Consider the following 25,126-nt stretch of genomic DNA (forward strand, 5'->3'; position numbering starts at 1 on the left):
ACACCAAGATGTATCAGATATGGAGACTACGGTGCAGGACGGCGTGGTCTGCGTGGAGGACAAGGACTAGTCGAGGATTAGGAAGCTACTCGTAGCAATTAGAGGACTCTCTAGTCGAATCCGACTAGTATCCTTATACAACAATCGACATGTAACCCTGCTCCCAGCAATATAAGGTGAGGCAGGGACTCCCTCCAAACAACGATCAATCAATACAATCCAACCAACACACAGGACGTAGGGTATTATGCGACATAAGCGGCCCGAACTTGTCTAAATCGTGTGTTCGAGTTCACCTTTGAGTTCCTGGTCTTCGGCGAGCCCCATGCATAAAATGCTACCTCTGGTACCCCCTCGGTAGGTTGCCGGGTCTAAACACCGACAGATACCTAGTGATTAGTTTGGACTAGTTGTTGACCAGAGAAATCCAGAATTTCATATTCAAATGAAAGCTCAAAGTTTGCAAGTTTGAACTATTTTGAATCATTTTTTACAAAACTGAATCGGTAGCCATTTAACACTGAATGGCTGCCTGAAATTGAAGGGATTGCTGAAGAAACTAACTTTAAAGTAGCTCAAGGCAAGCTCCGGAGCATGTAAACCTATTACTTTCAAAATTCATTATCATGTGTCAAAATTATTAGTTATTTCTCAACCCATGCATTTGGTATAGGAGTTGATTGAAAACTTACTTTTATGCACAATCCAACCTTGATTGGTTAGGAAATCTTTACCATCTATTTTAATAACTAGTAATATCCTATGCTTAGCACTACCTAGTTATGCAACCTTTCGTATCAAAGTTTCATTATTTATGTTCCATATTTGTAACTATATATCTTTCATTTTAGTTGTAGTGGTTTTTGATATATTAATTTTATCTATTTCCTATAATTTCATAGACAATATATTGTATAGAACTTCTTTGGTGGAACCACAATGAACAAAGCCAAGTTGGAGATGACCGAAAATAGGATCAGGCGCTTAATATGATGTCTAAAGTTTAGATATCTTAATGACTTCAAATGAAAAAACTCAAAACTATAAAGTTGTAGATCTTGTTGAGAGCTACAATTTTTAAATAAAAATAATCTTTATCCGAGTTCGTATAAAAAATTTATAATTTTTCTAAAGTCAGACCTTGTCACGTCATTTCGGGTGACGGCAGGAGTGGCGTGACAGGCTTTCCACGTGGATTATGCGCTGGCAAACTCCTTCCATGCGCTCCGACATGGCATACCTTATCACGCCATTGTATGTGGCGCGACAGAGTGTTCTTGTCATGCCACGTGCATCGGCGAGCAGAAGGGTTATTTTAAAATATTAGTTAAAAAAGTTTAAAAATTCCTGAATTCGGTGACAATGCAAGCATATAGACAGACATGTTGTCAGTGTCAGTACTGAGTGGGATGAGATCAGTATCAGTGGTGGGGGGCATGTTCCAAGGGTTGTGGAAGCGAAGTCACCTCTGGATAGAGAAAGAATCCGTGCATTGCATAAATTCATTGGGCTGCCTAACTTTGCCTCTGACGCAGTGCTGGCTGCCAGTGCTTCCACCGGAAGAAATGGTTTCCTAGTACTGCAAGCTGCATTTCGCTGACGCTTGCCACAGTTTCAGCTTTACATTTGTCAAGTTTCTGCTTGATGGAGAGATAGCAAATCCGTGAAACTACTGACCGAATACTCGTTGTAAAGCTGAATAACTCAAGAAAGATGCCGTAGTACTAGCTCTCTCCCTGCAGGACTCTGGTCGCGTTGCACTTCCTAAAACTTGTTGTTCTTATTTATTGGTCTCATTCAATAAATCATAATAATAAATTTGAAAGCAAATCCTTCTGGGGCCCTTAACAAAATTTCAAGACTATTGGAGCGTCCATGTGACACTCGTGTTGCCTTGCTACCTGGCACAATTCCGTAGTCTCGGTTTGCACGTTTTGTGATGCTGTTTTTGTAGTTTAGCTTGTAATGTCAAGGAACAAGGATCATGACTGATAATCTTACTCAAATTCTAAAAAAAACTATCAGAAGATCTCGTAGCAAATAAGTTAGCAAGCATGTTTTTAGCATGAACTGAGCTCATGATTGTTAGTTAGTCGTGGTGTGGTTAGCGTGTCCCAACCTTTTGCGCTTAACTTAATCTAAGTTTGAAGGAGTCGGGTCTAGCTCAGTTCACACGCGCGTCATCCGTTTTGAGACCTTTTTCAGTTCCAATTTATTAGGTGCTTACTATACAAAACTGCCCGGCTCCAATAAACATAGTATCGTTAATTTCTTGTTAAAAATCACACCTTTTTTTTCGGGTAAAACCACACCTTAGTAGACGGGTTAAAAGAGAGATGCCGAATTAAAAGTCTGACATTTTTAACATGGGATTACGGTACAAAACTCAAATCGTCGGTTTATGAAGCCCAAACCAATGAAACAATTGAAGTGTCCAGGGGAAGATAAACCACTATTGATTCCTCACCCAAATCAAGCATCAAACGCAGTCAGAGACCAATTGTGCTTGCCGAAATTGCTGTCCAGGTTCGTCATCATCCAGGCAGGGGTTGCTCCTCCGGTCATCATCTCCTGCCGTGCTCGCCTCATCCGATCCGAAACGATACGGGCCATTTCTTTTTGCTCCATTGCTTAATTATTCGCTTACGTACTCACTCGCTGCAATGATAAGATGGGGATTACTAGAAAAATCTCGGCGTAAAGCATATCGGCACGCCTGTCCCGTGTTTCTCTGCGCCCAGTACTCCCGTTTCAATCGAACTACTTGCCCCTTGTTCTCTTACCTCCAAACTCCCAACTTTTACACTATGCAAAAAGAAGATTCCCCATCACATCAAACTTGCGGTACATGCATGGAGTACTAAATGTAGACGAAATTAAAAACTAATTGCACAGTTTTGTTGTACTTTGCGAGACAAATCTTTTGAGCCTAATTAGTCAATATTTGGACAATAATTCACAAATACAAACGAAACGCTACAGTGTTGCTACAGTAATTTGGCACCTCCCAAATTCGTGAAGTAAACAAGGGCTTGTTTGACTTGTATAAGCAATAATGAGACGTTTTTGCTAGACGATGACTCGACGAGACGATCGATCCGGAGCTACCCGTGACCCTGTGCGAGCGTGATTGAAATTAAATCAGGATAACCATATATGCGACGCGGCGACGCGCCGTCAGTGCTTATCCCGATTGGGTGAGCATGGGCTTGGTCTTCGGCAATCGGCACATTGCACATACACCTTCTGACCTCTGCACGTCTCACAAGTTCTCCTCGGCAGACAGCCAAACCTGTAGGAAGCTTTGACTTGAGTTGTTTCCCAGCAGTGTTCTGACTTCGCAGCATTATGGATTGCTTAAAGATGAGGGAAAAAATGTTGAAACAAAAATTGTGGTATAAAGTTGTGAATTCACAGCCCACAGGGAGTGAAATTCAACTGTGAGCATTTTTTTTTTGCGATAGCAATTGGTAGAATTTTACAAGTGTAGTTACAGCTTTGCCATTTATGTCTCGAGCGATTTCTTAGAAGCTAAAAATATTTTTGAGAAACGCTATTTATTTTCAACAGATTTCTTAACAAAAATCTGTCATATTTGCTACATTCCAGCCTAAGAGAAAAAATGTTCTAACAGTGAAATAAAAATGTTCTTGAAAAATCAAAAGTTACAAAATTTATAGAAAAAATGGAATGAATTTGCAATGTCTCTGTCTAAGAAAAATGTTACAGCTATGAAATAAAATGTTCCAAGTTTTGCTTTTTCTGTCGTAGAGGGATAGATCCAAATTGTGGGAATTTAATCAAATGATTAAAAAAAGTGATAGATTCCACCCATGAAATATGTCCATGGATAAATAGATAGTCCCAATCGTTTTAAATTAGTAGTTTCATAAAATTACAACTATTCGTGTCTACAACTACAACTTTAGGACCCGTTTGACAAAAAAAATACTGCTGCTTGCACCTTGCTCACGTAGTTACATTTTTATAGTTAGGCTGGATGGTTTTAGGTTTATTCAATTACTTATTTTCTCCTCCATGTCTAAATCGTTTCCGTTGGTTTGCATCAAGACCTGAGTACTTTTTATATATGGACTCAAAAATAGCACTAGCAATAAAAGTATAAATGCTTAAAACATATACGATGATGTGCCTTGTATCCACTCCAAGACGTATGTGTAGTTGCCAGTTGCCACGTTTTATCATCTTAGTATAATTTTTTTGAGACCGTTCTACCTTAGTTAGCAGCACAAGACTTGTGGCCAATGTTCACCCACCCTCCTTGCCGCGTTCGTGCCTCGCAGCTAACCCATTCCCCCAGTATAAATACCACCCCCGCCCATCCCACCTCGCTCCATCGAGCAGACACGTCGGGCCATTTCTGTCACGTAACAGTGAAACCATTCAAAAACTCAATAGAGCATTAGGGAGCTCGTGTCAGAAAGGCAGACACAAATGGCGTTCCACAGAACAATAGCACGGCGCCTATGGGCAGGCAAGAACGCGGCCGCCAGCGGCGCAGCCATTCCCAAGCCTCCGGCGGCCGCCCCCGCACCCCCTGCACGGCGGCCGCTGCCGGCCGTAGACGACTGCCCGACGCTCGCATTCCTGCGGCCCAGGCCGACGACGGCCGGGTACTCCACCGCGAGCGTCCCGCTCCCGGCGCACTGCTTCCCCGCCCTCCCCATCGGCGACCAGCTCTTCCGCCGCCTCCGGCTCGACGGGCTTGCGCCGCCGGTCGTGGTCACGGTAGCGCGTCCGCGGCCTGAGGAGGCCGGCGTGACGGTGGAGCAGGCGAGGAAGGTGGCGCGGGCGGCGGAGATGGAGGTGGCGAGGGCGAGGCTGAGGTCCAACGCCCAGAGCGTGGTGTCCGGGTCGGAGTTCGCGGCGCTCTGCGCCGACATTGCCGGCGGCGTGGAGGGCGGGCGCAGGCTCGCCCGTGCGCTCGACGAGTCCGGCGTCGTCATCGTCCTCGGCGACGCCGTCTTCCTCCGCCCCGACATGGTGGCGAAGGCGATCGAGAGCGTCATCCTCCCCGCGGCGAAGCAGCAGCAGCAGCAGCTGGCAGCGCCGCGCGCCGGGGAGGAGGAGGAGGGCGAGGCCGCCGCGCGCAGGCGGGAGGAGCTGGCGGCGATGGAGGCCCAGAAGGCGGCGATCGACGCGGACGCGGCGGCGCAGGTGCGGCGCGAGCTGTGGTGCGGGCTGGCCCTGGTGGCGGCGCAGACGCTGGGGTTCATGCGGCTCACCTTCTGGGAGCTGTCGTGGGACGTCATGGAGCCGGTGTGCTTCTACGTCACCTCGCTCTACTTCATGTCGGGATACGCCTTCTTCATGCGCACCGCCACGGAGCCGTCCTTCGAGGGCTTCTTCCGTGCCCGCCTCGCGTCCAGGCAGCGCCGCCTCATGCGGGCTCGCGGGTTCGACGTCGACCGCTACAACGCGCTCGGCTCCGCGCCGGCGCCGGTGCAGAGCGGCGACCCCCGCGAGGTGCTTAGGCACGTCAGCCACGTGCAATAGCACGTCAGCCCGGAGTCCCGGACGAGTTCGCTTGGCTTGTGCCAGGCGGGATACGTGCTTGTCATGTTCGAGTCATCACCGTCTAATCGTTAATCAACTTCCTGTATCGATTCAGGGAGAAAAGGTGTTTTTGGTAGGAGATACTAATATTGTCAGTTGATTCATGGATTGAACATCTGTTTTTCTTTACGGCGATCTCATGGACAACTTGTTAATCAGAGAGGAAAAGCTCATCGGAACATTCGTAACGTAACGTGTGACACACTTGAGGTTACTTTTTTGGGGAGGTGGGGACTCCCTCCCTCCGATCCAATCCTGATGGGTTGTCCCGAGTCCCGAGTCACGAGTCAGAATCAGAACGCACAAGCACGACGGTCCCTCTTCTCCCTTTCGTCTCACAACAGGTCCACCAAAAATCTCGCGTGTACGCGCAACGGAAGGCGTGAAACGTGTCGACGCCAAGCATAAAAATTCAAGCAGTTCGTCAAACCCCACTTTCTTTGCCGCAAATCCTAGTAACTAAGTACTAACAAGCATATTTTTCAGGACAAATAAACAACAAAATGATCAACGGGGCTCGCTGCAACTGCAGTCTCTACGTAGCGCATACACTGACACGACCACCACCACGCCGTCGTCGTCCTAGTTCCTACTGGTGCCCGGGGCAGAAGGTGATGAGGTACTGGGCGCCGGTGCCGCAGGTGAAGGTGCTGGTGGGGTCGTCGTACGCGTAGCTGTAGGCCGCGGGGCACGCCGCCTTGAAGAGCCTCGAGTACTTGGTCGGCCCGCAGGTGTTGGGCCCCCCGTGCGCGCCCGTGCAGCAGTACTCTGGCGTCCCGAACGCCTCGCACGCGCTCCGGCACGCCACCGTCGTCGTCGCCGGCGCTGGCGCCGCCCCGTCCCCTCCTCCCGCCGCCCCGGACGCCGCCATCTGCAGCTCGGGCGGGCACAGCGCGTTCACGTCCCCGACGCACCCGGCGTACCCGCACGTCGCGTAGTTCACCCTCGCGCCCGTGGCGGCCACGCCGATGCCCACGTTGTACCCGTCCACCAGGCTCACGTCGTAGAAGTCCTTCCCGTCGGCGCCGCCCAGGGTGAACTCCGCCAGCGTCACGGGCGGCGCCCCGCCCAGGGTGCAGCTCGCGGCGCCGCTGCAGTCCCCCGTGGCGCACGAGAGCCGGGACGGCGACGGCGCCGCCGCGCCGCCGGAGGGCGCGACGCAGCCCGTGCGCGCCCAGAGGCGGCCCGACCAGCCCGCGGGGGCCGGGAACGAGACGGTGGCGTAGGGGGACAGCTCGAATCCCCCGCCCCCGACGGCCGCCGCGCTGTTCCCGGACAATGTGGCCGGCCAGATCGTGTGGCTGCAGTTGTTCCGCAGGGTGAACACCGTCGTCCCGGCTGCCTCGGCACCACGCGTCGCTTGTGACCAGATGACCCCTGCAAATGCACGCAGAAATCACCATGAGTACGGCACATTTCCTGCAGTATGAATTAATACAGAACTGAGTTCTGCAAATGTACCAGCAAGGAGCAGAAGGTTTGCAATGCGTATGGCTCCCATGGGAACGGTTTGATTGGAGCTAGGACTCGACGAGAAGAATCAGCAATGTCAGTCGTGGACAATGTTTGTGGGAAGTAGCAGGAGACTGGAGCTGGAGGAGGAATGTGCAGGAAGTAAATTTTCAGGGACTGCTCTTCTCTGATGTATATAGGCGTGGCCTGCAGTTCTGTTGATCCGGGTCACGCAACGCGAGGGAGATGGCGATTAGGTGGGAACCCCGGAGGAAACATCGGAGTTCGTTGGGAATCGGGAGGAAGGCGCGGCCAGCGCGCAAGCGCCGTGGTCGTGGGAAGCTCATGTACGCGTAAATGTAGGTGCAGTGGCTGAGATAAATCGGTGCGAAGTCTCAGCTGGTGGTGTGGGTAGTGGCGCTTGTGTTCAGCCGAAATATCCGCAGCAGAGTGGATCAGTGGAAGCAGCTCGGTAGCCTTGCCGAAGAAAAATCTCGTTGAAGAAAAGGGAAGCCTAATATGGCCTGTGTGATTTTTTTTATAAAAAAACGGGACCTGTGTGTTTCATGGGCTAATCCCGGGAAAGAAAAGAGAAGCCGAACACGGCTGTGTATATCAACATAGGCTAGCTCCATCCTTCTGTTGGACCAAACAAAGCAGTCTCGGAAGAAGTGGCCTGCTCGCGTCGGCCCATCTACCCATCCGTGTTGCGCCCACGCGGCGGCGGCGAGGTCCGCGCGAACGTTCAGATCTCTCCGACCAAGTCGTCGGGGGTTTTGCGGACGGAGTCGGATAGCTATCCGTAGCGCACCGATGAGACGTCGGGCGGCCGCACTTGACGGACCGAGTCAACCGGCCGCGATAGGTCCGGCGCCTCACCGATTGATTACCGTCAGAATCTGCTTCTAAGGTATGCCCTGATTCCCTGTCATATCTTCATGTTATCATGGCCCCTTCTCAGAAAGTTCAAATGGTCAGATGTTGTGGTACTGTACTTGCACTCTACTGGTACTACTCCTAAACCTTCCGCTGCTACTTCTCTGAAGAATCGCGACAAATGGTAGCTGCTTCCGTTGGTCCTTCTGAACTTCTCGAACAGAAGATGGCGAAAGGTAGTTCATACCTGGATATCAAATTTTCAATTTGCAAGTATGATATGGCTGAGAACCGTGACCCAGCGATCCTGAACAAACTATGTACTCCAATAACGGAGATATTTTTTTAATTAAGGATATAATTATCCGGCCTCCACCATTCAAAAGAGAATGTTTACGACCAATTACCAGCACTGATCCACACCAGATACATAGGCAGCACTCAGACTGCTACTGAAGCAACTAGACTCCAACATTGTTAGAAAGACATTCAGACTTGACTAAGAAAAGCTCCAGGCTTGTAATCTATTTCTGAATTTCCAACCAAAATTACTGAAGATCTCCATGGCTGAATTTCCAACCAAAATTACTGAAGATCTCCATGGTTGTAACCTCCAGCAAGATGGCAATTTTTCTTTCAGAGCAGCTTTCTCTTCCTCTTTAGATAGCAGAGACCAACACCTTGTCCAATATGTCCCCCTGAAAATTACCTGCAAAAAAGAGTTAGGTATTGTTTTTTGGAATACAACCTCATTTCTATTCAACCACAAGGCCCAACAAAGAGCAGCTGCTCCCACCAGACTTTGTTTTCTAAACTTTACTGAGAAATTGTTCAGCCAAGATCCCAACATATGAGAGAAACTAGTCGGTGGTTGAATTCCAAAGGTGATAAAAACTGCATTCCAAATACCCTTTGCCGTATGACAATCGAAAAATAGGTGTTGTATGGTCTCATTAGAGCTACAAAAGCAACACTTAGGACATCCTTGCCATTTTCTCTCGGCAAGATTGTCCTTTGTAAGAATGACTTCTTTCCATAGATACCATAAGAAAACCTTAATTTTCAGTGGTACTCTTAACTTCCAAAAAGCACACTCTGATGGTAATCCTTCTTGTTTCATTATGTTTGAATACATAGAGTTAACTATAAATTTCTTATCTTTACACAGCCCCCAAACAAAAACATCTTTTTGGTCCTTCAACCCAACATTTATTATTTTACCCACCAGCTCCATCCATTGGTTTAAGACATTCCCTCTTAGTGTTCTTCTAAAAGACACATTCGAAGGGACCGTGCTTAGCACATTAGCCACTGTATCGCTTTTCTTTGTTATATGTGATAAAGTTTTGTTCTTTAAATATTTACGCCAGAGCATATTTTGCCATAAACCATCTTTATTCAGAAGCTTAAACATCCACTTGCTTAGCAAGCATATATTCTGGACATCTAGGTTTACAATCCCCATACCTTCCATACTTTTGGTTTAACACAGAATACTCCACCTTGTCAACCTATATTTTTTCTTGTGTTCATCACATTGCCAAAAAAAATCTTGATCTATAGTAGTCGAGTTTTTTTAGCATACCTTTAAGTATTTAAAAAAAGACATCATATACATTGGCAAGCTTGAAAGAATAGAGTTTATTAAAACTAATCTTCCTCCAACTGAGAGCAACTTGCTTTTCCAACTACTTAACTTTTTCTGAAATCTTTCTTCAACAACCTTCCAATCTTTATTTGAAATTTTGTGATGGTTCATTGATAAGCCCAGGTATTTGAAAGGGAAGGTCCCTTCTTTACAAACAAAAAGGTTCACATATTCTCCTACTCTGTCCTTTGCTGCCCCAAAAACAAAATAGCTCACTAGCTCACTTTTATGAAAATTGATGTTTAGGTCAGCTAGCTTTTCAAAAGCACGTAGCACTAGCTTCATATTCTTAGCCTGTTGTACATCATTTTCCATAAAAGAGTATCGTATCATCTGCATGTTGGAGGACTGTCAAACCCCCGTCTACCAGATGTGGAACTAGTCTTGGAACTGCTCATTTTCTCTAGCTCTCCTAATTAAGATTGCCAGCATATCTACTATCAGGTTAAAAAGCACTGGCGACAGAGGATCACCCTGTTTTAGTCCTTTTTTGGTTTGGAAATAGTGACCAATTTCATCATTAACTTTTACTCCTACACTTCCTCCACTAACCATGTTCTCGATCCATTTGCACCATTGAGGTGAAAAGCCTTTCATTCTCATAGTTTGTTGTAGGAAAGACAGTTTACTTTGTCATAGGCCTTCTCAAAATCTAGTTTGAGAATAATCCCACTTTGCTTTTTCCTATGCAACTCATGCATTGTTTCATGTAAAATCACCACATCCTCCATTATGTTTCTTCCTGGTAGAAAAGTTGTTTGTGTTGGTCCTATTAGCTTATTTGCCACCATCTTGAGCCTATTAGCTATAACTTTTGTAAAAAGCTTAAAGCTAACATTTAACATGCAAGTAGGTCTATATTGCTGCACCATCTTTACCTCTTTTAATTTAGGCAATAGAGTTAAAATTCCAAAATTTAGACTAAAAGATGGTAGTTTGCCTTTATGGAAATCTTTAAACATGGCCATTAGATCATCTTTTACCAGACTCCAAAAAATCTAATAAAACTCCGCAGGGAATCCATCTGGCCCTAGGGCTTTATTATCCTTCATTTGAAACATGGCACCTCTGACCTCTTTTCTGTAAAACCACTTGTTAAGAACTCATTATCTAAACCAGGCACTGAGGAATATCCTATGTCCTGGACTCATCCATAGAGAAATTACATTTTTTATGTGGACCAAATATACCTTTGTAGTATTTTGCAAAATATTCTTTTAAGGTTCTCTTCCCCCTTAATTGTCGCTTCCTCTTGTACAAGCCGAAAAATTCTAGTTTTTCGATGCTTGACATTTGCTACTAGCTGAAAATACTTTGTATTATTATCTCCTTGTAGAATTTCATTGGTTTTTGCTCTTTGGAACCATTTAAGTTCCTCCTCTCTAGGAAGTTGGACTAATTTGTTTTTGATGCTTTGTTTCAAGTCAATCTCCTATTGTGTTAGCTATGGAGATTCCGCTTTTTTATCCAGTTCCTCTGCCTTTTTCATAAGTTCTGGCTTTTCTTTTTTATAAGCCCCATTCATATTTTTCACCCACCCTCTTAAAAATTATCTTAATCTTCGAATTGTATTTTGCCGGCACCCTTTCTCTCTTTACTCCAAACATCTGCAACTATATCAAAGAAGCCCTCCTTTAAGAGCCACCCAAGTTCAAATTTAAACATAGGTTGTTTTCTTTCCTGTGTTCATTCCCCCTATTTAGCAACAATGGTGTGTGGTCTGAAATTTTCCTAGTCAGCGCAACAATTGTGCTTAAAGGAAATCTTTCTTCCCATTCCGTGCTTGCCAACACTCTATCAAGTCTTTCATATGTTGGCACTTCTGTAGAATTAACCCAAGTATACTTGCGCCCTGACATTTTTATTTCCCTTAAATTTAACCATCAATGATGGCATTAAACAAAAAAGACCATCTATCATCATATCTGTCATTGTTTTTTTCACTTGGATTTCCGATGATGTTAAAATCACCTCCAAGCATAATGGGCAGATTTTCTTTACTACAAGCATGTACTAAATCTGTGAGAAAAACTTCTTTTGAACTCAGGTTGTGCTGCCCCATAGACAGCTACTAAAACCCATTTGAGACCATCAATTTTTATTTCTAAGCCGAAATTTTACGTAGAAATCACCTCCATCTAACTGCCAATATCCAAAACATCCAAATTTACCCCTATCAAGATGCCACCTGATCTACCATGGGCTGTGTCCAGTGCCATAAAAAATTCCTTCTCCCGCAAACTACAAAGAGGCTGTGGCTGAACCAGTGAACTAGTGTACAATGCAAAATATCACTAGTATACAAGTGAAACAAGATATTGTATAATTCATACACATTGAAAGAGAAGAAGTAGTAAACTAGTTACAGTACAAATTGAAAGTCAAGAAACTAACTACAAAATTACTCTGTTAAACGAAGCTCTGTTCTGATCTTATTATCGAGCTGCCACCGAACCTGCGATCCGGATGTTGTCCTCCGAGCTGGGCTGCCACAGCTTCTCGAACGCGTCGGCCACTGACACCGGCTGCGCCAGCACCGAGAGGCTGAACACGACCTCAGCCATCTTCGGCCGCCGCGCCGCGTCCTCCTCGGTGCAGGCCCTCGCCATGCCGGCCAGGCTAAGAGCCGCGTCGACCTGGTACTCGCTTCCCAGGGCGGGGTCCATCCACTTCCGCAGCTTCGCCTCCCTCTTGTCGCCGGCGGCCTCCAGCACGGCGCGGATCTCCCTCCACAGCATGCCGATCTCCGAGCCGACGCGCGCCTCCATCGCTCTCCTGCCCGACAGGAGCTCCAGGAGCAGCAGCCCGAAGGCGAACACGTCGGAGTTCGTCGCGGCGGCGTCGTCCGTGGCGGGCTTGGCCAGGGAGAAGCTCGAGATCTTGGCCCTGAAATCGGCCGTCAGGAGGATGTTCCGCGCGCGGATGTCGCCGTGCACCATGCTCGGCTGCGTGTGCTCGTGCATGTAGAGCAGGCCGTTGGCGACGTCCAGCGCGATGCTCAGCCTCTGGGCCCACGAGAGCGTCGCCACGGTGTGCGACGACGATGGCAGCGCGGACGGCGGCGGCTTCTGGTACAGCCACCTGTCGAGTGAGCCTTTCTCGGCGAACTCGTACACCAGGAACGCGTAGTCCCCGTCGGCGCCGATGGATATACCGGCGAGCCTGATCAGGTTGGCGTGGTTGACCATCTGCATCATCCTCAGCTCCGCCGACACGTCGCCCTTCGCCGGCTTCACCGCGAACAAGTCCCCGTCAAGCTTGGCCCGGTAGTACGAGCTCCCGATCCTGCACCGCTCGTCCAGGTTCATCGTCGCCTCCATGATCTCCTCTTCCACGAAGATGATAGGCTTGTCGATGAACTGTGACACGCCGGTGAGCAGCTTATTGTCCCCTCCTTTGATCATGTGTGCGAAGGAATTGCTGCTCTCGAGACCGTACTGGTTCTTGGCCCACGAAAGCTTGGGGCTCACGAATCGTGAACCCAGGCGCACCGACGCCTTCTTGCGGTACCTTCGGTGCGCCAGGAACGCCACGCACAAGGCGGCGAGCGCCACGAGAGACCCTGAGACGGTGGCGCCTATGATGATACCCCGACGGCGCGACCTGGACTTGTCATTGCCTGCACTAGCAGCGTAGAGCAGCGGCGGAAGCTGCGGCCGCTGCCGAACTGGGATCAACATCGGCGGCCCCATGACGGAGGCGAAGCTGCTAGTGACGTTGTTCGCCTCGGCGATGTCGTCCACGGTGGTGTTCATGAGCTTGCTCACCTCTGACATGTTGTCATCTTGTTGCCACACGTAGGTGATGAGGCTCTGCACCCCACGGGTCCGCTCAGCACGAGTCGGGCACCGGCAGAAGAGGGGCACCGTGACCTCCTGCCCGATCTGCAGATTGTTGATCACCGCCGCCGGGTTCATTTCGTGGATGAGGTTGTGCTCGGTGAGGTTCTCGTAGGAGGTGATGGCGAGGTTGTAGAAGATGTCGCCGGGCCGGATGGGGTACGTGACGTTGGCGAAGGAAAGGTTGCCCGTGCAGCCGCACCTGACGGGCACGAGCAGCGGCTGGCCCGGCAGCAGCACGCCGTCCTCGGAGGCCAGGTCCAGGTGGTTGGCGCTGGCGATCCGCGCCCGGCTCGTGCCGAAGAGGTCCGAGATGCTGCCGAGGTCCAGGTAACCCAGGGACTGCGTCCGGTACACGACGTACGTGTCGCACGGCGCCGGGACGTTGCAGGCGAAGCGCGCGGGGACGGTGTAGTTGCCGTCGGCCTGCGCGCCGGCTCGCCTGTAGCCGAGGAGGACGGCGAGGAGGAGAGGCAACAGGGGGCGGCGGAAATGGCGGGGTTCCATTTGGCTCTCGGTGTCACGGGGGTGCGTCTCTCTGTGACTCGCCTGCTAAATGTAGTGAGGCCGGATTTGCATAGTTAAGTGCAGTCCGGCATTTCAAGGACTGTTCAAGTCAATATCAGCGGTGTTTTTGTCGCGGCTCAGGTGTTTTGATTCGGTTCTTGAAGTCTTGCTTCGGGATGCAGATGCCATTCGTTGATTGCCCTGAACGAGACTGCTAGATTAGTTTATAGCATGCATGGTTTGATCTGAATTGGTACAAGTGTAGCAGCCGGTTCAATTAGTAGAGCCGGGATGAAGAATGGGACAACCGTCGTTTGAAGGTCGCTTTCATGGCGGTTGCTTGCAGCCGGAACAACGGAGGAACGGGTCGGCTACTGTCTGATTGCAGCAGAGAGTTGCTGTCAGAGATGATGCTACTTGCTACGACATAATTGTCAAGCGAAAGAGGAAGGGATTATACTGTGGTGCTATTAGCCAACATCATAAGATGCCGCTAAGAAGCAAGGTGTTGATGCACCCAATGCCTATGGAAGATTTTTATCTGCAGGAAATACCTGTCTCGCGCGCAGATGGAGATGTTTGATATCTGATTATCTGTGTGCAAAGGTGATAAAAACAAGCCTGAAAGGCTGAAACCAGTGTGAAAAAATGCATGATATACTGATATAGCATGGGCCCTTTAACAGACGAATCTAGTGATTCTAGTCACTCTTAATTTTGATACGGGTTTATTAAATTAGCATAGCATTGATCTGGTCGATAAGAAGATGCTTATTCTTTCCTTAAGATCGATTAACATTTAACAGTAGGAATCCACATGTACGAGATGAAACCGCCCCCATGGGCCGTTGTGCACCTGCCGAGTTGAGGCCCGGAAGCCCAATTCGGTGCTTGCCTACTCGTTCCGCAGCCCAGTCTGCACCCTCTCCTTTCCTTTACCATTTTCATCTTCTCTCCGGTTTGTTCTTTTCAGTTCCAGTTTTTTCCCCCTTCCATCGTGCTTTTACTAGCCGAAACTGCGCCATGTCGCAGGAGATATTTGAATTAGGGCACAATTGTATACCTGCCCTTGAATTAACCAAGTTGGAGATTCATAAAGGTCTATATTCTTATTTTTCAAAAAAATAAAGGTCTATATTGCACCTATTATAGATAGTGTTTGGTTCAGCAAAATGTAACGTAACCTATTTACACTGTTAATTGATTACGTTAGATCTTGTTTGTTTCACCGCTAGCTGTAAATGAGTCCCACATAATCAGATACCGGGCAATAGAAATCTGATACCCCTCCTTCTCCCCCGTAATGAGATACCGGTTCTCTTTTCCAAGAAAAAGTGTGCTCCGTGGATGATGTCTTAATCGGTACCGCTACATCCTGTAGAACCAAACAAAGTAGGGACACAGTGAATCCCACTGCCAATAGCAGTGTAATCCACTTCCCATACCGTTTGCGTTACCAGCTGGTGAAACAAACACCTGTTATGCAAATTGGTACGTAAAAACTTTGCGTCGTGGGCGGGCGCTGCACAGTTCGCTGCGGTGTTCGTCCTTGATTTTATTCGAGGCAAAACGAATGTGGCATATACATAATACATCATAGTCTTACGTTTTGTGCAAGCCAACTCCTTATTTTCTTTGCAGGTTAAGTTTGGTGAATGATTGGGATTCAGACTAAATTTCCAGAAAGTTCTAGTATGTGTTACGTACGTCGTCGTTCATAGTACCAGAGGCAACGTCTAGTAGCATTTATTTATTTTTAGATGAAGAAGTAGACTATCTTGACGGAAAAAACAAAATCATATCTGAGATGGATATGCAGCCAGCCAGCCACTCGTTTGATGCGTTAGCAGTAAAGAGATTTGGTTCACACAGTATAAGGAACTCAAGTAGGGCGCAGCGAAAACACTTCAATTCGTAGCCGTTCATAATCCATGACATCCATCCTTTTATTCGAGCACAGAACAGTCGCCCGAGCGTTCACTTTCAACTTTATTTTACAGTCACTGATCAGAGATTGATACTACTACATAGTGGGTCATCAGAGAGCACAGAGTATGCACGCGGCGGGTGCGCCTGACGAACCGCACCGCACCTAGCAGGACACCGAGGTGACAGCGAATGGGTACTCGGACTTGCTGGCGTACTCGAACTCGACGCTTTTCGTTGGGGCGGAATTCACCTCCGCCATTCACGACGCATTCGCTGTCGCTGATGCGGCTGAACCCGTATGGGATCTGTAGGTAGTAGGCGCCGTCGTTGCTGAACCCGCCGCAGGAGACGCGGACGTTGTGCAGCGTGCGGCGGTCGATGGATGTGTTGATGATCTCCACCTGGAGGGTCCGGAAGCCGGGTTCCCCGCCCGGCTGAGGCCCCTCGTCGACCTGAGAGAGATTCACGTCGTCCTCGCAGTTGGGGTCGAAGACGGTCTCGCCGACGCGCGCCGACGCTGGCTGGCGCTGGTGCTGCTTCACCGGCGAGGAAGACGACGCGTCGCCCGAACCTGCAGCTGGGACGACATGCCTTGTTTTCATCGCAAGTTAGAAAACCATCGAGGCGTATAGAATTATAGAGGGACGACGACGAACGCATGAACTCGAGCAGGACTTGCGCGTGTACGTACCATCACAGGCTAGGAGCAGGCTGACGACCACCACAGCAGCTGCGTTCCCCATCTTTAGTCCTGAATTTTTCACCCACACGCACGTCGCAAATCACAAGTTACACGATTTTTCACGTGAAATATGCACGTGCGCGGTGCGTGGAATTCGAATCCGCAACCTCTTAGCTTGCGCGTAACTTTCTTCCCATCTCACCTACACAGCACATCGACTTTAACCTCGGTTGGTATTACCAACCGGGACTAAAGGGGTTTCCATGGATCATGAAATTTAGATCTCGGACAAAAACGATCGAAATATTTGTCGAGGACGAAGGTTCGTTTTGTTCTGCTTAGTGCTATCGATCAGCTGCAGAGCTCAGCGCTAATATGAATGGCTCGCTACTTCTCCTTTCAGTTCCAGGTGCAGGGGTGCTCTATATACTAGTCGTCTCCGAAAAGCGCCCGTGGATCCTTCGCCAAATTACCACGCGCGCCACTGAACAAACGGACTGTGCTAGCAAACAAAACAATGAAACTACCTGCTCCATGTAGCTCTGCGGACGTAGAATTTCCTGCGCAGGTTGCCGTTTGCAGGGGTTCAACCATTCTGTAGTATCATCAGGTGGTTGGTGCTACACAAGTCTACCACATGGCAAATCTGGCCTTGTGCCAACTGCAAAGTCCAGCTGCACGTCAAGTAGTTGGTGCTGCGCATCTGCACTGTATTTCTTTTGGCTTGTGCCAACGGGCACGACCATTCAAGTTTCGGGACAGTTACAAACTGCGTAATGTATGTGGGTGCCGTGATGATAATGAACTTCGAAACCAAAAGATAAAATGCATGATATTGATATCATAGTCCTTTGCAGACAAATCAAGTGATTCGGTCGGTACGATGCGCTTTGGTATTTCTGACTCTGTGAGAGCAACTGCCGAGTTCCATCGGCCCATGGAATGTCTCTGGGTAAGCAGGGAAAAAAAAACAGACGGACAACCCATCTTTTTTGCTTGTAGCCCAAACGGACAGTAAATGGAGGCCCAGTATAAAGAGGGCATGCAGATTGTAGCCCATGAAGACCAGGGCATGTGACCGATTGGTCAGCGTGACCTTAGTAGCATCCGGTCCAAGAGATCGCACGTTCGATTCTCGATGGGGACGAATTCTAGTGAATTTTCTGAATTTATTCATGTGTTGCTATAGGTACACACGTGCGTGCTCAGTAGTACTGCGCATCTCTTCTCTAACAAATTGCAGGGTGACCCTGTACACACGCGTGTGTGTCAATGGTGCTGCGCATTTCCCGCGCAATGAAGGTAGTATGCTTTTCCAATCTCTTCTTTAACAAATTGCAGGGTGACCCTGTACACACGCGTGTGTGTCAATGGTGCTGCGCATTTCCCGCGCAATGAAGGTAGTATGCTTTTCCAATCTCTTCTCTAACAAATTGCAGGGCGACCCTTAGGACGCTTCGTCGCCTCCTATCGCTCCAGAAAACATCGCTATCTTAGCATATCATGTCGTGTTTGACTTCGTTCTTATAGAAATTATTAAAAAAACTATTTGCATGCAAGATTTTTTAATAAACTTTCTACATAAAAGAATTTCAACACAAGTTTTTCCTCGACAAAGTTTAACAATTTATTTAAAAGAGTTTAACAATAGGATTTTTTAAAAAATGTACAAAAGATACCTGAAAAAGTTTCTTAACAAAACAATTTACAGAAAAACATGTCAGAAAAAACTTTTTCTTAAAAAGTTTAAGAACAAATTTTTTGAGACAATAATGGAAAAGAAGTTGGGAACAAAAACCGGAAGGAGAAAAACAAGATCCACGAGGGCCACCGATCCCTACAGGGAGATCGTGTGCAGCAGCTTGCTGGGGAGGGCACCATCACATTCAGATCTAATGACGTGGTATCAAAACAAATTGAAGGAAGAAACGAAAGGGGTAGAGAGAAACAGACTTACACTCATGAAAGGAGAAGAGATGGTGATAAGTCTCGGACCACCGCACGTGGAACCGTAGAGTAAAATGGAAATTGCCCGCGACCGTTCAAGAAACTTCCCATCAACTATAGAATTATTAGAATCATGCAAATTTTATTTGCACAAACAAGTTTAGTATTTCACCCAAGTTCCCTGGACAATCACATTTTTTTATTCCCTCTATATAGATTTAGAGTTAGAGGCCTAATCTATCACCACTCTCCACCTTCCCTCTGTATATGGCAACTATAAACATGAACAGTATTTAAACGTTCATTTTGTGATCATGAAAATTTTGGTGGTGTACCAAAATTGCTATTATTTTTGGATGGTGTCACCAACTCAACTCCCTCTCTCTCTATATATAGGCGGCAAAAAAAAGACTCTCCCCAAACTCAAAATTAAAGGAACTCGTCCGTGTATACATAGTACCATATTTAGTCCTCGCTTAATGTAACACAGGCTAACTGAGGGCTTCTGTAGCTGAAGAACAAAATATTATAAGTTAATTCTATCCTTCTAAACTATTAAGGTGATATAAACACGATCATATTCATATTCGAGCATGTATCGCACAAAACTAGTTCTCAAGTTTGTAAAATACTAAATTTAATGTAAAGCAATTAACCTCACGCATTTTGAGTTGAAATAATAAATTATATCCACCCTGAAGTTCGAATCGAAATTCCATCACCTACGAAGTCCAAATCTTCATCCACTGGAAATAAGAAATGCAACCGTATGGTATCGGTGCCACTTTCACATTTACCCCCTTCATTTTCCTCACTTGTACCAGCACGCCGCAATACACCAGCCCAGCCTTCCCCAATTCCGGCCACACCCCGCAACTCCTGCGCCGCCGCCTCCCCCCTTTGGTTTCCCGTCTTAGCTTCGCCGCCCCCATCCCCTCCTCCATTCGCGCCCCGCCCGCGCCGGGATTTCTCTAACCCCACCGTCCCCGCCCGCGCCGCCTCTTGCCCCCGACCCTATCCGCCAATCCGTTCCCCACTATTCCGCGCGGGAGGGGGTCCCATCGCCGGCCGTTTCGATTCGGGGGCTGATCCGATCGGTGTCGCCAGATGGGTCGCGACGCCGAGGAGGCCTCGCCGCCGGTGTCCTCATCGGAATTGGAGCAGGAGGAAGACGACGACGACTGCTACCTTAGCGATCAGGAGGACGACGCCCTAGAAGAGTCCGTCCTCCAGGTCCTCGAGGACGAGCACCTCGAGGACTGCCATTGGTCCTCCTCATCCGTAAGCTTCCTGCTCTGATTTTGCCCTCCCCTCTGTTTCCATCGCTAGGCTGCCCCGATTGCTTCCTTTTGCTTACGGATTCCTTCCTTGTTTCGTTCTTGTCGCAGGTGATCACCAAGGAATCCCTCTTGTTGGCACAGGTGACTGCGGGAGCTCTCCGTCGCGTTCGGTTTCCACACTATACGCTATTTTCTGGTGCTGACTTTTATTTTTTTTTCAAATCCGTTTTGTGGTTTGGGCGTTTGTGGGTTTGTAGAGGGAGGATCTTAGGAAGGTGATAGAGCTGCTAGGGTTGAGGGAGCATCACGCCCGGACGCTCCTCATCCACTACCGCTGGGACGTGGAGAGGATTTTCGAGCTTCTCGATCAGAAGGGCAGGGACAGGCTGTTCTCAGAGGCTGGTATTCCTCTTCAGTACGCCAATAATGCCGGCCCAACCTCCTCGACGGAGGTGACCTGTGATGTTTGTTACGAGGATGTGCCCCCCTCGGCTGCCTCCGAGATGGATTGTGGCCACAACTACTGCAACGATTGTGAGTAATGTCTATTTACGATGATCCGGGTGATTTCATCATTTTCAACTTTTGCATGTGTTCCAGTTATTAGATTCTGATAGAGAAATTGCGCAATACATTATTCTTAGCAAAAAAGTTTGATGAATGACACCTCTTGACTACCATGCTAATTAACAGTCTGGCTCTTGTCCACTAGGAGTTGCAAGATCTGTTTGGTATGAGAAGCTTGCTAACAGCTTTCGAACCTCATAGTAGCAATAAAATGGTTCAACGTTGTTTCTACCTGTAGCTCACATTCATCATTTGGAGGCACCTGTATTTGAACATCATGCACTAAACTGACCTAGGAGAGTAGGAGGTATTACTTGCCATTTGTATGTATAATCATTGTGTTATTTTTACTTTAAATCATTGCATACTTTTGTGCACTTTTTCAAGAATGATGTGTCAATTCATACATGAACTTTATCTGAATTTTCTATTTAGAGTGGGCTTTGAATTCTATCACAGTAGTTTTAGCTTTATATGAATGGCAACTTTTGTGCTACCGCTCCCTGACCACGACCACCTACATAGAGAAGCAAAAGGGGACAACATTCTACAAATTAGCTTTGCTGCGCCTAGTTTTTCCTGCTTAGCTATTTACCACACATTTCCTATCCCCCACCTAGGTTGGACTGGATATTTCATTGTGAAAATAAATGAGGGCCAGAGCCGGCGTGTCAGGTGCATGGCTCCAAAGTGCAATGCTATTTGTGATGAGGCAGTAATCCGGAAACTAGTCATTGCAAGGCGCCCAGACCTTGCAGAACGCTTTGAGAGATTTTTGCTGGAATCATATATTGAGGATAACGATACGGTGAAGTGGTGCCCAAGCGTACCGCATTGTGGAAATGCTATACGTGTCAAAGGTGATATTTATTGTGAGGTGGAATGCGCATGTGGATGCCAGTTTTGTTTTAATTGTTCCTTACAAGCACACTCGCCGTGTTCCTGCATGATGTGGGAGCTCTGGATCAAGAAATGCCGTGATGAATCAGAAACAGTGAATTGGATAACAGTAAATACTAAACCCTGTCCCAAGTGCCACAAACCTGTGGAGAAGAATGGTGGCTGCAACCTGGTTGCATGTATTTGTGGACAAGCATTCTGGTGAGGTTCCTTATTCTTCAGCATCGCTTCTTCCAATTACCAACTGCTAGACTTGGTTTGAGTGGATGAGGTCATTCTTTGTAATGAAGTCTTCCTCTTGATTGTTATTTTGGCAATATAACAATGTATTCTTGTTTCCTAGTTTTTTTGTCTTTATGTTTTATTATAATTTAATTTATCAGTTGTATACTTCTGTAATGTTGTATATCTAGTTGCAAGTTGTTTTGTAAAAGAATCTGGTGAATTTATCTTGTATCAAAATTCTGTAGGTTATTCATGCACAAACTATTAGGTTGTCATTTGTGGAATATTTACATAGTTAACTATCGCCAAGAGAACATACTATGGTGGTTGTCTCAATATCTAAACCACAAACATACAATTAAATGCTTGGAAGGTACATAGCATTTGTCCCTTTGATTAGTTAGTTACTGATTCATTAGGACTGATTGGTAGCTTGCCTGTGAGATGATTCTTCTGTTAATATTGGTACATAGATATTGTGGTACCTTACCATTGATTGCTCTTTTACGTTCTCTTTTTTTTAAGAACAAGATGTTTTGGTAGTTTCAGTAGATCACCATTTAAATTGCCACAGAATTAGGGCTAGTGTTGACAATGAATCCAGTATTTTACCTGTAGTTATGTGCAGCTTTGGCAAAAGCATATATGTTACCGCTCTGGCGCTCTTAACTGTGTATGCTAAATACTCCTTTTAGGATGTGAGCACTGACCATATAACGTGGTGGTGGCAAATTCCTTACTAACGCATTTAAGTTTTCTATATAATCAGATCCACTATAGGCTTAGATGCAGTAGTGGGCTAGTGGCACTCCCTTGTAGGAAGTAGATCATATGGCATACGCTTGTAAGAGGTGTTGCAAACTTAATCATTTGCCATGAGTCTAGATGGGCTCTTCATAAGCATGTGGCAGATAGGTAGAAAAGTTATTTTGACTGTTAAACTTGGTTTCCCATTATGTTTTCCTGAAAGTTGTATGCCCAGATTGAGGTTCCTTTCTATTTTTGTGTCTCTTTCTTTATCTTATTCTCTTCTCCTTTTGTGATTAAGATTTTAAGTGTTATGTTACTTCAAATTTTTATGTGATACTTTTGAATGTAGTTGGTTATGTGGTGGTGCTACTGGTAGAGATCATACGTGGTCAAGTATTAGTGGCCACAGTTGTGGCCGGTTCACTGATGATCAGACTAAGAAGACAGAGCAAGCAAGGAGAGACCTCTATAGATATATGCACTACCACAACAGATACAAGGCTCACACTGATTCTCTTAAGCAGGAAGCAAAGCTAAAGAATGACATCCAGGGGAAGATATCCATTTCTGAAAATAAGGAGTCCAAGATAAAAGATTACTCTTGGGTGATAAATGGGTTAAATAGGCTATTCAGATCAAGGCGTGTTCTTTCGTATTCTTATCCCTTTGCATTCTACATGTTTGGTGATGAGATTTTCAAGGATGAGATGACTCCTGAGGAAAGAGAACTGAAGCAAAATTTATTTGAGGATCAGCAGCAACAACTAGAATTTAACGTTGAAAGACTATCTGGTTTTCTTGAGAAGGATTTTCAAAATTTTACTGATGATGAGGTTATGGATACAATGAAGCATGTCATCAATCTTTCCAATGTGGTAGATCGGCTCTGCAAGCAAATGTAAGAACTCTTGCCAACAAAGTTTTGGCAGTCCATATACAAATTGTGTACTAATTTTACTGTTTTGCAGGTATCAGTGCATCGAGAATGATTTGTTATATCCTCTGCGCACACCTCATAACATCGCTCCATACAAATCCAAGGGTCTTGATAGGGCATCAGAGCTCGATATTAGCTGGGATTCTGCTGAACAAAGTTCGCAGTCAACAAAACGTATTCAGGACGAACACAGGAGCCAACATGGTATGATGATGATGGTGAAAATTGTATTTTATATGGCATTTCCTTTATTCAGTTTACGATCACACGGGAAGCATCACCATTTTTAGAGCTATCCCATTTATTTTTAGATGTTGATGCATATTCCAATTTGCTGTGCAGCATCGACTAACCTAGGAAAGCGGGCTCCTGAGTTGCATGGCTCGAGTTCTGAAAATAGGGTGCGACCTCACAAGCGAGAGAGGCAAGATGCTAATGGTGGTGGTGCACTTTTTGATCTCAATGTGCCAGCTGAAGTGGCAGACAAGATCTGAAACTTCAATACCTGATGGGTGAAGGACATTCCTTGGAACTGTACAGCTGACCTGAGCTTATTCAGCTACATAAAGGAAAATTACCGTTCTTTTTTGCTGCCTTACCACCATAGAGTATCTTGATTGCAATTTTTACGCTGGTGCTAGGTTCCCAAGAAATAGAGTAGCTTTTACATGATATCTTGCTTATCATGACAGGGTTTGAAGCCAATGTTGATAGTTGTGATAAAGCTAGTTCTACCCCTCAAACAAGATGAGGGCATTTTGGAATAGAACTTCACTGTGCTTTGTGTTAACAATTCCAAACATAATGTATGCAGCATGGTGAAGGAACTGGCTTTTGACTCGAATGTAGTACTTATTTTCCTGGAAATGAGTGGTTATGGTGACAATGCAGACTCTCTTAAAATTGCTACAGATTCATGGTGAAAATTGTGCCCTGTGTGGAAATAACCAACCATCTTGGTCCAAGACCGGCTAGTTTGTAGGGCCATTTTGAATAATAACTCTGAAATCTCGGTTTACTGGGCATGCGCATGCCAGATTCGTATGGTTAACTGTATAATGAACTGCAACGACTGGAGGGGCTGCAAGATGTCCATGCACCATTCGTGGAAATCTTCATCTTGCTTGTTCAGAGTGTGCTCCTTCCTCGTCTCTTATGTTTCTTTGTCAAGGCTTTGGACCGTGCGTTGAAACGTAGCATCTAGCCATGGTAGCTTTGTAGGACCCATGCAAAGAGACACGCATATGGTGGCTTATCGGAATCGGGGAGCACTTGTACCATGCACACACTTGAGAATCTAGTGCGTGAAAGAACACTCTGTATTGTCCTCTTCAGTAGGAAACATTTGTCCTTTCAATTCGTAAAAGTCTAGCTACTAGCTTTGCTATGTACTACTGTGCTAGCAGAAGAGAAATCGCTCGAGCTCTGCAGCCTTGACTTCGCTAATAGGACGCCCCAGTTTGCCACGGTCGGAGTGTTTAGTGTTTACTCGTAGTTGCTGGCAAGTTTGTTTAGCCCCTGACAGCTTGGAGAACCGATGAGAAGAATCTTTCTGGATCTCGGCCAGAGACGCTTCCATAATCAAATCCCCCGGGAGCTGGTTTCCAATGTTGCATGAGTTCATCACCACCGCAGCATCCGTGGCTTCTTACCGCTGGTACCTCGCCTCACCTACTCCTTCCAGCGATTGTTTACAGCCAGTAGCCGGGTAGAGGGTCCAAGAGCACATGAAACCTCGAGCATGTCTGTCGCCGGGGCGTTTCTTTAGTCCCCCTCCCCACTGAGATTTTATTACGCGGATAAGTAGGGTTACCAAGGTTCCCCTTGTCGTTACAACCGGCACGGCTTCCCTGGCCGTCATTGGCAGCATCGTTTGGATCTTAGTGCTAGTGGTGGTGGCCTCTGGTCGCGGCCAAAATCATTGTAATCCAGCCGGGAGAGGAGTCATCAGCAGACACGAAGCGGCAACGTGCGTGCGCTCCTCGCCTGCCTCCTCTCGGAGAACCGGAG

General features: G+C 46.8%; 4 protein-coding genes across 4 annotated transcripts; 2 read left to right on the forward strand and 2 right to left on the reverse strand.

Moving 5' to 3' along the window:
• The first annotated feature begins 4,367 nt into the window (after positions 1-4,367).
• Positions 4,368-5,706, forward strand: LOC101781479 (calcium uniporter protein 4, mitochondrial). The gene has a single exon (XM_004985075.3). It carries the CDS (start codon positions 4,456-4,458, stop codon positions 5,515-5,517), a length of 1,062 nt encoding a protein of 353 aa, XP_004985132.1. The 5' UTR covers positions 4,368-4,455; the 3' UTR covers positions 5,518-5,706.
• A 289-nt stretch (positions 5,707-5,995) lies between these two features.
• Positions 5,996-7,306, reverse strand: LOC101781881 (pathogenesis-related protein 5). Its single transcript, XM_004985076.3, has 2 exons — positions 7,039-7,306; positions 5,996-6,954 (listed from the first exon to the last, which is right to left on the reverse strand). The coding sequence occupies exons 1-2, from the start codon at positions 7,076-7,078 to the stop codon at positions 6,167-6,169; spliced, it is 828 nt and encodes a 275-aa protein (XP_004985133.1). The 5' UTR covers positions 7,079-7,306; the 3' UTR covers positions 5,996-6,166.
• Positions 7,307-11,830: 4,524 nt separating this feature from the next.
• LOC101782283 (serine/threonine receptor-like kinase NFP) lies at positions 11,831-13,899 on the reverse strand. The gene has a single exon (XM_022823551.1). The coding sequence runs from the start codon at positions 13,897-13,899 to the stop codon at positions 11,989-11,991; it is 1,911 nt and encodes a 636-aa protein (XP_022679286.1). The 3' UTR covers positions 11,831-11,988.
• Positions 13,900-19,266: 5,367 nt separating this feature from the next.
• On the forward strand, positions 19,267-24,019 carry LOC101782690 (probable E3 ubiquitin-protein ligase ARI2). Its single transcript, XM_004985078.4, has 7 exons — positions 19,267-19,738; positions 19,846-19,878; positions 19,995-20,271; positions 20,925-21,405; positions 22,529-23,077; positions 23,148-23,320; positions 23,459-24,019. The coding sequence occupies exons 1-7, from the start codon at positions 19,565-19,567 to the stop codon at positions 23,608-23,610; spliced, it is 1,839 nt and encodes a 612-aa protein (XP_004985135.1). The 5' UTR covers positions 19,267-19,564; the 3' UTR covers positions 23,611-24,019.
• Positions 24,020-25,126: the final 1,107 nt, after the last annotated feature.

This window comes from Setaria italica, chromosome IX, assembly GCF_000263155.2.
Source record: "Setaria italica strain Yugu1 chromosome IX, Setaria_italica_v2.0, whole genome shotgun sequence".
Lineage (NCBI taxonomy): Eukaryota > Viridiplantae > Streptophyta > Magnoliopsida > Poales > Poaceae > Setaria > Setaria italica.